This window comes from Merops nubicus, unplaced genomic scaffold (genome assembly GCF_000691845.1).
Source record: "Merops nubicus isolate BGI_N331 unplaced genomic scaffold, ASM69184v1 scaffold46430, whole genome shotgun sequence".
Taxonomy (NCBI): Eukaryota; Metazoa; Chordata; class Aves; order Coraciiformes; family Meropidae; genus Merops; species Merops nubicus.
In genome coordinates this window covers 12,017-26,805 of record NW_008584422.1, presented here as the reverse complement: position 1 = coordinate 26,805, position 14,789 = coordinate 12,017, and the positions used below count along the sequence as shown (strand labels likewise).

General features: G+C 39.4%; 1 protein-coding gene across 1 annotated transcript in view; it reads right to left on the bottom strand.

Moving 5' to 3' along the window:
• MYBPC3 (myosin binding protein C, cardiac) overlaps positions 1 to 14,789 on the bottom strand; it is a 44,413-nt gene that overhangs the window by 25,646 nt on the left and 3,978 nt on the right. Inside the window, 10 exon segments of the mRNA XM_008944085.1 lie at positions 2,482 to 2,484; positions 3,216 to 3,272; positions 5,243 to 5,287; positions 6,536 to 6,584; positions 7,473 to 7,590; positions 8,168 to 8,316; positions 8,458 to 8,544; positions 8,796 to 8,831; positions 8,834 to 8,878; positions 10,380 to 10,646. Coding sequence (XP_008942333.1) covers positions 2,482 to 2,484; positions 3,216 to 3,272; positions 5,243 to 5,287; positions 6,536 to 6,584; positions 7,473 to 7,590; positions 8,168 to 8,316; positions 8,458 to 8,544; positions 8,796 to 8,831; positions 8,834 to 8,878; positions 10,380 to 10,646 — 856 coding nt within the window.

Sequence of the window (14,789 nt, the reverse complement as noted above, 5' to 3'; positions counted from 1 at the left end):
AGAACAGCCCCTTTAGTCTGTGAGAAATACTACTACTTAAAAAAGCATGACTGTAGGCAGACTAGGCAGCAGGTATAACTAAACATTTCTGATACTCCTTTTATTGCCCCAAAAAGGCTTGCTTGTAATGAGGATGCCGTGTTTATTAAAGCACTGCTGTCCAGGCTTGGCACTTCCAGCACCCTTGTAGCTCTTGAACAGAAAGGAAGCAAGAGAAGAGAATTTTGGCTCAGTGAGTTTGAGCTCAAATATGGCATGCCGTACCTTATATCTTCAGAGGGGTTTTGCCCCTCACAAAGCCCTCGCTAGCACTCAGTGGGTTGATAGGTGTATCTGAGTTTTGACTCCTTGTGATAAGTGCAGCCTACTGAGTGTTTGCTTTGTCCTAACAGTGCATTCATGTCATCCATGAATTTAATCCAGATTCCTCTTCTCTAGATATCTAATTTGGGACAGTAACCAATGGCTTGCAGTTTTGCCCAGCTGAAGGCAGGACAATTGAACTGATTTGAGAAATAGACCCAGATTATTTGTTTTTTTTTAATTGAACATAAGCAGTTCTTGGGTTAGTTGCCCTGATAATATCAATGAGCAACTTTAAAATATTTCTAAATGTATATAAATGGGAATAGATACATAAGTACATAAAACTAGGAATATAAAATATTTCTAATGTGTGCTGAGGTCTTTGTACTAGTACAATTAATGTTCTGTGGAACAAGAAGGTAAAGTCATAGGAAATAAGAAATACTGAGGAGATTTAAATGCTATTATTTCCTGTCAGGTATTACATAAATATTGGTGGTCTCTCTGTCTACCTGTCTATTTATATGCTAGCTGTATGCAGCTCTCTACATGAAAATTTGCACACAGGATTATTCACAGGGGTTTCAAAAATACTCTGTGAGAGTTATTTTTAACTATATAATGAGAAAAATCTTCCACTTTGAATGCATTTCAAGTATTTGAAGCAACGGTCAGTCTATTATACCTCACTATTGAGAAGACTTCCTGAATATTTGTTTTTGTTTTTGCATTACTCAGTGTCGTCCCAGTGTCATATCTGGTAATACTGTTTTTGTGCAGGCAAGATGAAATATAAGAAATTTGATTATAAGCAAGAGTGGAGTCTCTTCCTTGGAAATATGAATATTTTCGAATTCCAGGGAAAGACATTTAAGTTGCATGTGAAATGGTACTAAAAGCTAAAGGTTGTAACTTGTATAGTGTTTAATGGAGTTCTGATAAAGAAAAGAAAAAGATGTCTTCCTCTGCCTCTGAGCAATACTGCCAGTGCTGCTTTTCACTGTTCTGTGTTTGTGAATCATTCTCTTTGATTCCGTAAAGACACAGTTTCCCCAGCTAGACTGTACTCTTCCACTGCCAGAAGGAACTAAACAGTGTGAGAGGTGTTAGACAGCACTTGAACTCCTGACATTTCTCCCACCTGTATCTTACTGCCCCTGATGTCTGGGATCCTTATGCAGAGTGATCACCTCATAGGTTAAATATGTGCTCAAGGGCATTAGGATGGAGCTTAGTCAATCTGCTGTAAGTGGAATATGCAGCTGATATGTTTTAAACATATGGGGAGGGGTTAAAAATAGTTTTGTACATCCCAGAGATGGTTCCTTCCTATCCCATTACTGTCGACTGTTTGGACCCTGTCAGCTGTCACTTACTCCAAGGTCTCTGCTCTCTGTCCCATTTAATTGCTCTGTGACAGCTGTTCCCTTCCTCTTCCAGTGACCTCTCCTTGGCCCATGACATCTGTATGTCAACACTACTTAATTAAATTACAGCAATAGGAGATACAGTATTAAATGAGGCTCTCTTTATTATAGTGGGAATGTTCATTACTTCTGGATTGAGGGGCACTTGTAAATTAGATGGGAGAAAGCAGAAGTGGTAAAAGAATAATCGTCGGTTCTCTTGGAATCTGCGTAGCTCCTTAGAGTCCCTCAGCATGAGCTCCCTTTCCCTGATTTGTTTGAATGAATATTTCATTCCATGATGAGTTTCTATGCCTATCAGTTCTTGTTAATGTAGGAGTGGTCTGCAACCTGTGGCGTGCAATACCTGAACAATGCACAAATTACTTGTGAAGAGGCTGTGAAAAACAGTAAATTTAGTGGTATGAAATTATCAGCATGCTTAAAGTCACTAAACAGAGACTTTTAGGTCAAGAAAGGTCAAAAACACTGGTAAAACACAGTGACATATATAAGCTTCTTTTAATGAATTGTATTCAGTAGAGAAATATATTGATTTGTGTTAAATGGTCCACCCTTCACTTCTACTAACTGTTTAAAAGCATTTCTGTGTCAGAAATGGGCGGGCGATAATTTTCTTTTGTACTGCCTGATTTTTGTCATGCTCTACACGTAAGAAAGTTAAAGATGCATGCACTTGTTCAAAACAAATGGTTCCCAGATTCAGTCGGACCCATGCGTTTATAATAAAATGAAACAGAAATCTTACTCTCTGTTGGCGACAGTGGAATCCAAAACATCCAGATTAAGATGGTGGTAAAAGGACAGAAACATAAGTAGGCAGGTTATATTTTACAGACAGAAAACAGGGATGGCAAGGAAGGATGAGAATGGGAGAGGAAATTCCACCAAAAAAAAAAAAGTGAAAGTAAAGGCAAGAAATAAGAATTACCATGGGGAGAGGAAAACATATTTTTGATATTTATAAAATATAGGACATCTTTTTTAAATGTATAATAGACAGCTACATAATATATATAGTTTGGTGGTATAATAGTAACATTTAGAGATCTGATCAAAAAGCTTGTCCTCTCAGCTCTTTGATGTGAAGTATTGGGAAAGCTTAGGACTGAAAATTCCTAATAAGGTGGCATTATGGACCGACGGTGTCAACTGCTGCTGTGGGGATTTTGTTTGTTTTTTTAAAAATGAAAAGTGCTAGTGGAAGCATGTTGTTACCCCAGTCCCACCCTTTTTTTATGGGTAAGACCAATATTTTTTTTTTTTTTTTCAGTATAAACCTAGCAAAAATACAGCAAATGCTGGACATTTAGGGAAACTGACATAATTACCTATCATCCTTTTTCCAGTTACAGCTGCTTTAGGGAAACTACAAGGATTCCGACTGTATGAAACTTGCACTTACTCGAGATTTATGGTTTTCAGAGTTGTTCAAGAGAAGCTGTTTACTTTATTTCTCTCAATCTATGGATTTTTACTCACCTCTTTTTCAGTAGAGCACTAAAATTAAACTCTCCACCTTCTTCATGTCCCTCAGTACTGCACAGTAACAGAAAAACATAATTAGTTTCAAAAGGAAATGAGAATAGCTTGTGAGACTGTACCGTTTTGTAGGTGATAGGGTTTTGTAGGCAGTAGTAGGTGGGTTTAAAATAACTTAGAAATTGCACTGACATGGAAGGTGGATTATTTAGGCTCTTTGTCCGTATTGGTCTTCATGTAGACTTACAAAATAGATCTAATGAACCTGTATTTTATCTGTACTGATTACAGATACAGTTGCACAGGGTGTTAATTTGGTGGTCATACGGACCTGGAATGTATCCATTATCCTAGAGATGTTGCAGAAACTCTCCTTCAGAATCATCAGTGCTTTTGCCAAGCTGTGGCTTCAGCAATGTGGATGCTGTTTATGGTGTGGGGCAGTATTTAACCAGCCTTTTTGTGGGACTTCTCATGATCTAAAACCACCTTTTTTTTTTTTTCCCCCTAGCATTATCCCAGCTGTAACTGTTTCTTAAACCTCTTTGAGATTCCTGAATTCATTATACTGAAAAAAGTATCACGTTGTTGGTGCTTGGGAGAACTGAAGGAGGAATTCTGTGATCTGACTTGGACTCTGAGGTGAGGTTCAATATGCAATTGTTCAACAAGCATCATGGCAAGCGATATGTTGAACGAATTTGTGAAGACAGGAAGCAACAAGCAGGATTTTTTTTATGTGTCAGTGTCTGTTACAGATGGTGAACTCAGATGGTCTGCACAGGGTTGTTTTTGGCTTTCTGAATCAAATGTGTTTTAGCTGTGCTTCTGAGCATTTGAAGTAGAGATCTACTCTGAAAACTTGGCATAAAATCACTAAAATCACTGCTTTGACTTTAGTTTCTAAAAATCGCTTCAGAGGTTTTAGAAGTATTGGAAGTTACACTGGATTTCATGACTATGGATTATTCAACATAGAAAAAAAAAAAAAAGATATTTTTTTGCATTCAGGCAGAGTTTAGGAAAGCAGAATAGATGTTCTTCATCTCAGTCAGTTTCCTGACTGCTAAACTTCTTGTGCTGCTCCAGAATGCAAGATTAGTGAGAATAATTAACAATTCTTAATCAGCATTTGAATATGTTGTGCATTCTTTTTATTAAGAGTGTGCCATTTGTACTTCTGTCATTATTTTCAAGGTAAGATAATTTTCTGGGTATCATGCTAAAACAGAAAAGTGGATTTTTAGCCACTTCATTGCCAACTTTCAAAAGGTTTCCAGTGCCTGCAGGCATCAAATGTACATAAAAATCACTAGTATCATGCCAAATTTTAAATGGGCTTCTTGTGATCAAACGTTCAGGAGCTCAGAATCTGCAGCTGGGGGAGTAACTAGTCACCTTATTGCTTGCAATTAAATTGGTTTTTCAGGAAAGCCCAGCAATCAGCATTTAGCTTTTCTGGAGAATAAGGCCATAATAATCACCTTAACATGCATGGAGTTAAGTTTAATGTCAGAGGTCCAATTTTTGTTATGGTAGAAGACACTGGGTCCAAAAGGGATAGGGCGGGAAATTTAAAGATACGGGGATGAAGAATGTGCCAGGAAACAACAGATATTCGTGTGTGTGTGTGTTGGTACCTTTCTGTGAGCAGTGGCAAATTTAGTTAGGATTTGCTCAGCAGTAAGGAAAACATGTAGAACAGAGGGGGCGAACATGCATTTAATTTGAAGTTACTCTTTTTCTTCTAACAGTGAGAATATGCCATACACATGCCTTCCCTGTGGATTAATCTGCCTCTTAATTACCAACAAACTATTCATTATTTATACTCGCATTACTACTCATTTGTATTTATTCATCACATATAAATACTAAATACTATAAACAATTATTTATTTGGAATTCAAGCTGCAGCTAGTTCTGCAGGTTTTTTTCTTTTTCTTCCTTCCTTCCTTTCTTTTCCTAAGCAGAGAGAGACAGTTAGTTGTTAGACTCGAATTTCTCCACTGACAGACAGTGGCTACCTGAGAAAGGCTGAAGTCATCCGTCTCCCCCCTCCTGCCAGGCTCCTGAGTGAGGGTATCAAAGACAAAGCTTCAGATTTACACAGTTCAGTTCAAAGTTTGGCTCCATTCTTACAGAAGAAACCAAAAATCTGAACAGCCTTAAGCTGCTCACACTGCGCTCGCTCTGAATCGATTCTAAATTCTGTTAATTGTGCTAGCGAGAAGAGAAACTCTTAAAGTCCACTTTCACTGCAGGGAAACAACACAATGCACCTATGCACTGAATGCCTGTGATTTAATGGGCATGACAGTAAGGCTGGTCAGCTACCTGTAGATGGATTTGGATGTAGATAAGATCTGCAAGCCTTTTTTAGTTCTTTGTCATGGAATGTTAAAAAATACCTTATATAGGAGTAAGATTTATAAGGAAAAAACTTGGGGAGTTGCCACAGGTGATTTGTGTCCTATGTTAGAGAAACAGGTGTATGTTGGAAGAGTCTTGGTGTGGTACCTTTGCAAAAATATCTAAAAACTAAACCAGAATCTGAATTATACAAAGGGATAAGAAATTCTCCACAGTGAAAAAACACATTGTCTAGACGAGAGAAAAAAATCCCAACCAATTTTGGATTTATATCTTGTCCAAGGGAACAATATTCCATTACTTGATCTATCAGTTCAGCTGGTATTACTGACTGAGGGACAACAGCCTGTTCAACATTACTGCAATACCTCACAGCCTTTAATGTTGAAGACCTACACATATCAGAGTTTTTACAGAGATACTCATGGCATCATTGCTTTCATTCAATTAGTGTAATTCTAGAATATGAAAACAAATACAATCAAAATACTTACATTGATGTTACCAGTGTTATGCTGCCTACAGAGCTGACATCAAGCTCCACTTCTTTAGCAAATATTTGTGTTAAAGTATGTGTAGCTCCTCAAACCAGACTAAATCAAAGACTAGGCACTGCACAGAATCTTTGCCTTCTCTATTGCTCTGCATCTGGAGTGCTCTTTATGCATCTGGACAAAAGTGGTGAATTTGTTGGTAGATAGAGATTATCAATTGCATAACTGAAGACAAGCATGGTTGTTATACTAGTACAGTCTAACATTTCTAGGTTGTATAGTATTTTAATGGCAGAAATATGTTCTTAGTAGAAATATTTTCCTAGTAGACATTCCTACCTTTGTGCTTGTTTGTACAAACACTTTACTTTTAGTTAGTTTTGACTAGGAAAATAACAAATTCTGCATGGAATTACCATCTGATCTACGTAAGTTCCTACTGTACATACTCACGTGCGTCGGAAGGCAGCACGAATATCTAAGTCTGCAGTTGCTGGTGCTTCTGATGTGACAAAAAGTGACAAACGAGAATGGAAGAGCAAGTCAAAATCATTAAAAAATAGTGATACTTTTAAAGCTTTTCCTATGCAGACTTTTTTTTCCCTAAAGTTCTTACATTCCAAACTATGATTAATTAAACACTGAAAGATGGAAGCATTATCTTTAAACATCCAGCCTCCCCTAATTAAGCCTTTCAACATCCAGTATTTTGTGTATAACTGAATTTTGTCTTGTGCTTCACAATAACATGCAGCATGATGAACTGTCTTGCCTCTTGTTGGTTCTCTTGCTGGTAAATTTTAGTTTCAATACTGGCTTCACAGGTTATTTAAACCCTAAACAGAAAACCACTGGATATCAAGTGAAATCACTACTACTAATGAACTCTAATCCATACGCTGACAGCAGAGGTGGATTCTTGGAAATACGTAGAGATGTACCAAAACCCCACCAAGGATATAGCAGACAGAACATTACTACTCTGTTCTGAGCTTCTGTTGATACAAATAGGTATAAAAATTGTTCTAAATCACAGCCTCTAAGTCTTATGAGTCCTACAGCCAAATAATAAAACTTCAGAAATGAAGTTTCACTGCTAACAGGATAAATTTAATAAACGTCTGTCCTTGCATGTTAGCCTCATGGGTTGCTGATTAATATTGCAGTTGCTTCAACAGAACCACTGAAGTGGGAAATGGTCCAGTCATTCTGCTTTTTTGGGTGGCCCATATGGGCCCCTGTAAGCATACCTGGAGCTCTTCAGGGCTACACTTCAGTTCTATGCTTGTCTAGTAACCACTATGTACCAGAGAGGATTGTTGGTGAGTATACAGGAAGAAGAAAAAAAAAAAAATGAGGGAAGAAACAAGGTGATGGGAATTTATCTTACCATTGACTGTCAGGTTGAAATTAGAACTATCAAACTTGTCCTTGGTAGACACCTCACATCTGTATCCTCCTGCAAAAGTCATGTTTGCTTCTACAATTTCCATTTCAAAGGTGTACACCTGGAACAGACACCAGTGATGAAAGTCGTAAGTTAGAAAATGAAATAGTGAGAGTGCGTGCAGCATAGCAAGAGAGAGTAGACAAGGGATCAGTAGGCCTCTGTGTCCCTCTAGAATGAAGAACCTCCTGCACTAGGACTCATTACAGACTCGGTTGGGACAGCTCGAGTGTTATCAGTACGGGTCTGCCAGAGGACACGGTGCTGTGTAACCAAACAGCACCCGTGCGTGCAGTCATCACACGCACTAACTGCACGTCCACTGGGTGCTTTCCTTAGCCACCTGCAGCAGCCTGTGTACAGAACGCCTGCAGCACGTTTAGCCGTTCAGCCAAAGGGGTGGCTGGTGGGAGCGCGTCTGTTCCGTTACACCCAGGAGAGGGCAGTAGCTTCTCACAGACCGTACAGGACGAGCCCTCACGCTGCAGACTTTATTCTAATCCTGTTTCTGTATTATGGTATGCCTACAGCATCATATGTAGCTTTGAGTACCTTAGTATCAAAATATTCTTGTATTAGCTTATCTTTCCCCAAGATTAAAGATTAGGAGACTGAGAACCTTATTCTGTGAGCTGTACCTTGTTATTTCGATCATAATTGTCACGTAGCTGAAGATGTTTGCCCACTTTACTTCCCAGGTCCATCCACTTTCCTTTGAACCATTTCACCGATGGTTTCTTCAGCAGGCTCTCACCTGCCACTTTGGCAGTGAATGTGATGTTTCCACCTTGTCAGGAAAGTGTTTATAAGATTACAAATAGCGTTTAATTTATTTGTTACGTCACTGCTGTCATCATGTACATGGAGAGCTAAACAGTCAAGTGACGGGTAGTTTACAAACATCATGCGACTCACGTTTTGTACTCACCAACAGTAACTTCTCCGTCCTGGGGTCGTGTCACGAAGAGCCCAATAGGGTCCACAGGGCCTTCTGGCTGAGTCCCAGCAAGTGCAACTGAAGTAGACATCAGAGTTACCAGTTAGGACTTTCTGCATCATCTTCTGGTTACGACCTATATAGTGAGTTTATTAAGTCATTGCAAAATATCACTGGTTTTTCTGTCTGAGATTCTGTATTTATTGCCTATCGTGGATCACTTGTGGTCTGCTTTCAGCTGCTGCCTCTAGCTCACTGACTTAAAGGATTCCCTGTTCTTCCCTTCTGTTAATGAACCAGACTCGATAACAGCATCAGTTCTCTGTTACCTTCTGTGTTTTGGCTGCTTTCTACTGGTGGGGCAGAGCGGGGTCTGGAGCAGCTGCAGCAGGAGTGACCGTCTCGCTCTTTTCTGGAAATGTACGTAAGCCAAGATTAGAGAAGGTTATGTTTCTACTTCTTTTCTGAAAAAAAATTTTGCAGAAGAACAGCTTTTAATATGCGTTAGGAAACACAGAGAAATTAGCTGTGGTTTTCTAGAACTTAGAGGATGTGCTGGAAGGAAAAGGAGCCTACTGAACCTGGATCGTGAGGCTCTTTCTTCTGCTGAACTTGGAAAGAACTAATACCTGGATTCTTAAATCTATGGTCTTGATGTGTAGAAACTTATTAGCTCACGAGGAGCACTATTATTTGATGTTAACTTAAGGAGTCTAAATAGAAAAGGTAATGAACAATTATGCAGTTATTATTTTTGTAAACAATCTGCTTGTTCATGAGGTTTTGTTCAACTGAGCTGCTGGAATGTAACATTCCAAATGCTGTTGCTGTGTGCAGCTTGGGAAAAGCTCCAGAAAGTGCTAGAAGTCACTATCGAGAAAGTATTTTTAAACTCTGTCTATCATTTCTTCCCCTGGCTTATGGAAGATTATGACTTCTCAGCTCAACCACGACTCCACAGACAAATCCAGGCAAATGCATTTCACGCAGTGGAGAAAATAGAAATGTATGGAAAGGGAGTAGGAATGAGCAGCTAGGGCAGATTGAGGGAGGTAGAGTTTCTTGAAATAGGTCAGTTGTAGCAGGATTTTTTAAAAATTTTTTTCCACAGGTAGTGGAGCCACTTCCAAAGGGCCTCACCTACCTCTCACTTTAAGTCCCACGCGCAGTTTGCTGGCTGTTTGCAACGTCTTCTCCACCAGAGATATCTGGGCCTGTTATGCTGCGTTATGACTCATTTGAGATGCTCCTCTCCCACAAAGGGAGGTGGCTGTGTCTGGGCAGGTTAGGGGGCAGTTTCCTTTTTTTACTTTTTTTTTTAATAATGAAGGTCTGAAATGGTAATTGTTTGCAAAAATAACGGATAATCTGCTTACTCTAACAATCTAATCTGAAAAAGGTGTGAAGAACAAGACAGTACCTGTGAAAGTAGGGTCTGTTCACAGAACCTGTGAACGTGGGTTAACATTGCTCTCAGAAAATTCACACCTTTTACCCTAAACCGCATTTTTGTCTGGAAAGAAAACAGTATGATTGTTACAATTTTTATTTAAAAGAAAGTATTAAGCACCTTAGTTTAGGTCAGGTTAGGGTAGACTAGTTTTGCTTTGCTTTGCTTTTTGATTCGTAAGTTTAAAAGCTTGACAGAGAATTCTAAACCTGTCAGTTGAGATGTCCTCTGTGATCTCCACTGTGTGGACTTCTGACATTTGGATATGCATGTCTTAGACACAGGAAAGTATTCCTCAGCCTAATATTAATGAGAAGCTTCAAATAATCATGGAAAACAGATGTGTTGTTGGTAGAGGAATAGGACTGTTAGAATAGACTCATTTCTGTGGGCCTCATTAATGAATTTTGCATGTGGGACTGGAAATACCAATGAAATTAGAATTGCTTTGGAAACACTGTACCTGGTTCTTTGACCTTGAGTTCAAATTTGACCTTGGAACTTCCAGCTATTACAGCATATGTCACATCGTCTTCTTTTCCTACATCATTGATTGTCAGTGAATGCTTGTTTCCTTCTGCCTTGATGACATATTTCTCACTGTCAGTAATTTCTGTGCCGGCCCGTTGCCATTTCACCTTGATGCCAGCTTTTTCTGTCTCTGCTTCAAACACAGCTGTGCTTCCGGCCGTCACCTCTGCTGTCTTTGGCTTCTTGGTAAATGCAGAAACTAAAAAAAGAGAGGGCTCACTAAAATCTGTTGTGCCATTGTGGTGTATCTGGTGCAGTCAGCTGCTGTGGCTGCAACAGCTGTCTCCTTTCTCTCCCATCTGCCCGTGCAAGATATAAATTACAACACTTTCCACAGAGGTGGTGCGTTGGGTTTACCGAATTGTGTCTCTGACAGAGATGTTGTATCTTCTCCATATTGTCATGAAATAAAATGGCTAGCAGGCTCATCTCACTGGCCATCTTCCTCTTTCTTAACCCCATAATGGGCTCTGATTTTTTGTAAGTGAATGCTTTGATCTATGACAAGATGGCACGATCTGTATGCTTACATATCAAGCTCTCTACATTAATTTCCCATGTAGCTTTATTTAGAAATATTCTTTCCCAACAGTTGCTTAAACAGTATCATGTTCTCTTCCTCAAATATTGTCTACATGTTCCTCAAACAAATTGTCTATATCTCTCTTACTTGAGCAGCAACAACAACATTTCCAAACACCACAACAGTCGTTATAAATGTCTTTAAACTTTTGAGTCTGCTTTATAAAAATGAAAGGAACATGGCATAGAAATATTTTAAAAGAAAGAGATTATATTTATGTTCAAACGTTTCAGTTAGTATAAATGCTGTACTGCTAATACCATCCGCTCATTGCATAAAATCTCTGTTCATGTAGCATGTCCTCAGACTTCAAAAATTCGTTGACCTCAGCAGATCACTGGCAAAGATTTCGTACGATGGCCTCCGGACTTCAGCCGCCATACAGTTCACATTTCTTGCGTTCTTTTGCAAAGGATTCAAGCCGCTGAAACTTTTGTTTAAGTATCAAGTACAAACACTTTAAGAATTTAGTTTGTAATGTATTTGTTACATAAAAAAACTTAGTTGCGTTTTTCTTTCTTTTTCCTTTTTTCCCCACCTTTTATATATTTAATGAAGAAACAGTTTAGGATGGCACTGAGCCTATAGTAGCCTTGACTTAGTTCCCATTCTTCTGCATGTTTTTCTTCCCTGTTAAGACATTAAGCGTGTGAGATTTCCTCTGGGAGCAGAATGTCCCTGCATGCTTTTATCTGGGTGTTCCCTAACCTCAGGCCTGTAAGTGGTGTAATTGTTCTTTAACAGAGTACAGGGCTCTATACTATGGAGTTGTTCTCAAATGCCTGTTATCAGCTGCACATCTTTTGATATGGTATTGCACTTCAATAAGTAGTATAGCAGGGTATGCTTTGATGCAGTGCATTGTGTATAATTGCAGAAGAGTTAATGTAGACAGCAGGTTGGATAGACAGAATTTAAAAGACATGTAAAGGCAGTCAGACTACTGCGTGGTGGGGAGCCAGGTCAGGTCTGGAACTTATTCCCAAAACACCACTAGCTGGCTCCTCTCTCTCTGTGATGCTAGAGATGAAGCAGCTAAAAGGCATGGGTTTTGTTTCTGAGTGCTATGGCCATCACTTTTCTATTTAAGCACAAAAAAAATCTATAGATGTGTTAATTACTCAACAGCAATGTGGCCTGTAAAGGTCCCACCTTACAGACAACAGGATTTCAGGATGTGCATCCTTGGAAGTAACTCCCCAATCTGCTGCACACCCTTAGAAGTAATTACGTTCCCTATATTTCCGTCAGAAGACCCAAAAGACTCAGCAAGACCAGATCGTTGGCCAGAACTATGTGCACAGTGAGAAACCATGGAATATTTCTGACTTCGGGAAATCAAAATTCTCACATAGAAGTTTACGAGTAAATCTCCTTGTCTTTTTTTTTTTTTTTTTCCCCTTTCCTGTCAAAAGAGCCATTTCAGTTCTAGCTTAAAACAATAGTGAATACTTCCACTAAAGCCTAAATCCAGAGAAGCCAGCCCTCTCCTGTGTGAATGAAAGCCTGCAAGAACAGTTGTTGAGACCCCACTTGTTCATGGGTAAAGAGGACTCTTAAGAGTCCTTTTCCTGTGCTTACGATTCAGAGTCAGTATGTGAGTGTGCCCAAAATTTGTCTTCTGTGTGTATCTGGATCCCCTTTCATCTTTCATTGTTCATATTTGCAAAGGAAAAGTAGTGATGCAGGCTGGAGATTTTACAGGAAATCAGTTTGTTGCTGAAGAGAGACTGCCAAAAAAGCATGTGAAGAGAATGCAACCATTTTCCCTTCTTGGAGAAAAAAACGCTGCCTAAGAGAAGAAAGACATTTGAGAGATCTGCTATTCTCAGTCTCCTTCATTGCAGCTGCTACTTTAAAATCAAGTTCACCAGCAGATTTTTTTGTGTGTGTGCAGTCACACCAATCTAATCCTGCTATTTCCTTATTAGGAATGTTCTTCAACACCACTGTTCAAAGCTTCTTGTCTGTCCTGAGAGCCACACTTCAGCCTGCTTATATAAGAAAGACTTTCCCCATTTGGCAATCTCTATCACTGACTTTTGGCTTTTACCCAGATATGCCCCTCTGAGCTCCATATAGCCATCCCATACTCAAACACCACTATCAGGGTGCGGAGCACAATAGCTGTGACACCTCTCATGTCATGCTGTGGAATGTCTTACGGCTCTTGTGCCTGTCAGGCACTGACGGATCTCAGGTCCTATCACTTGTTTATCCAGACTCCAGTCCAACATGCACTTAGGAGCTATGGGCTGGGGCACCTGATGACCGAGTAGCCCATGTCCTCTGCTGCCCACTTTGTTAACTCTCTGCTGCCCGGTAAATTCTAACCCACCCTGCACCACGGGAGAGAAAGGTGACATTAGTATGAACATACTGCAGTGGTTCTGAAGGGAGGGCAGAGACACATGTGAGTAACCAGTGCTGATGATGACAGGAATTATTGAACGGCAAGAGACCGATAGGTGCTCTCTGTGTGTGTTTTTTGTGGGATGGAATAGGGATTGCTATGGGGAGAGAAGAGGGATGTCGAGCTAATGAGAGAAGCTGAGGCCAGAGCTGCTTTGTACTAACCCATTTTTCAGCACGTCACTTTTCATACCTCAGACTTTCCTAATCACTTCTAGCTTCCATAACACAAAGAACTTTCATAGCTTGAGTAATATAAACCAGCAAATTCCCCCCCACCCCCAACAACACCACCACAAGCAGAAGAGGAAGCAGACTGCCTGTGGTCTGCAGTAGTCTTGCAGAAAACTTTTTGGTGGCTAGTGCTGCTGCTACCAGAACTTGCACCCGTCCTTTAAAAATCTTGTAATACCTGAAGATGTGCAAATCAGCCATACAGTTACGTACATTACAGGAGTTACAGCTTCATTCATTAGTAATAAAAAGCTTTATTTGGAGGTCCATAATCAGATTTTGCTGTGAATTTATTAAGAAGTCTCTCAATCAGGAGGCTGAAGAAATAAAAAATGCACTTCTTTTGCTCAAATTAAAGTAGAATTAAATCACTGAAACTCCAAACCCCATTTCCTTTGCTTTTTATCTTGATCAAATAATGAAACTACTGGTCTGCCTTCCTGCTGCTGCCATTTGTTGTATCTTTATACTAGCATCTTCATGCTTTCTCCATTGCTTTCTGACCTGCTTTGAAGCAACCTCCTCCTAACATCCACCATGCACCTAGTTTACTATTGTGCTTCAAAACTTTTTCGTATTCCCCTGTGCAAAAACCTAGAAAATGCCTAAGCTACTACCAGGTCACTCTCTATTGTACTAGTCATCGTTTCCTTTGCGTTCTTGTTGAGCTATCTATCTATTTACTGGGCTTTTGTTTTTGAAGTGTTTTGAGGCAGACTTGTTTTTGTTGTCTTTGTACAACATAAAATTTTTGGTGAGTACCTACTAAGTACTGTTGTATCCCTAGTAAGAATAAAAATATCAGAAGCTATAAGAGACATTCCTATTTGATTATTGTAAAAAAAAATGAAGAAGACACACACATTAAAATAATGTTTAAATAACTGGCACAATTTTGGTTCTTAGCCACATTCTCTAAATAATTTGGCTTGTTAAGAATTGCAAGCATTTGGTGAAAGCCTTTTCCTAAAATCACTGGATTTCGAAGTATGTGTGAAGTATGTGAAATGAAAATGAGGAAGAAGTGTGAACTCCACAGGAGTCATATTAACTAGATAGAGGAGAGCCATTCTTGTGTTTAGTGTTTGCTTGGGGTTTTTTGTTTGGTGCTTT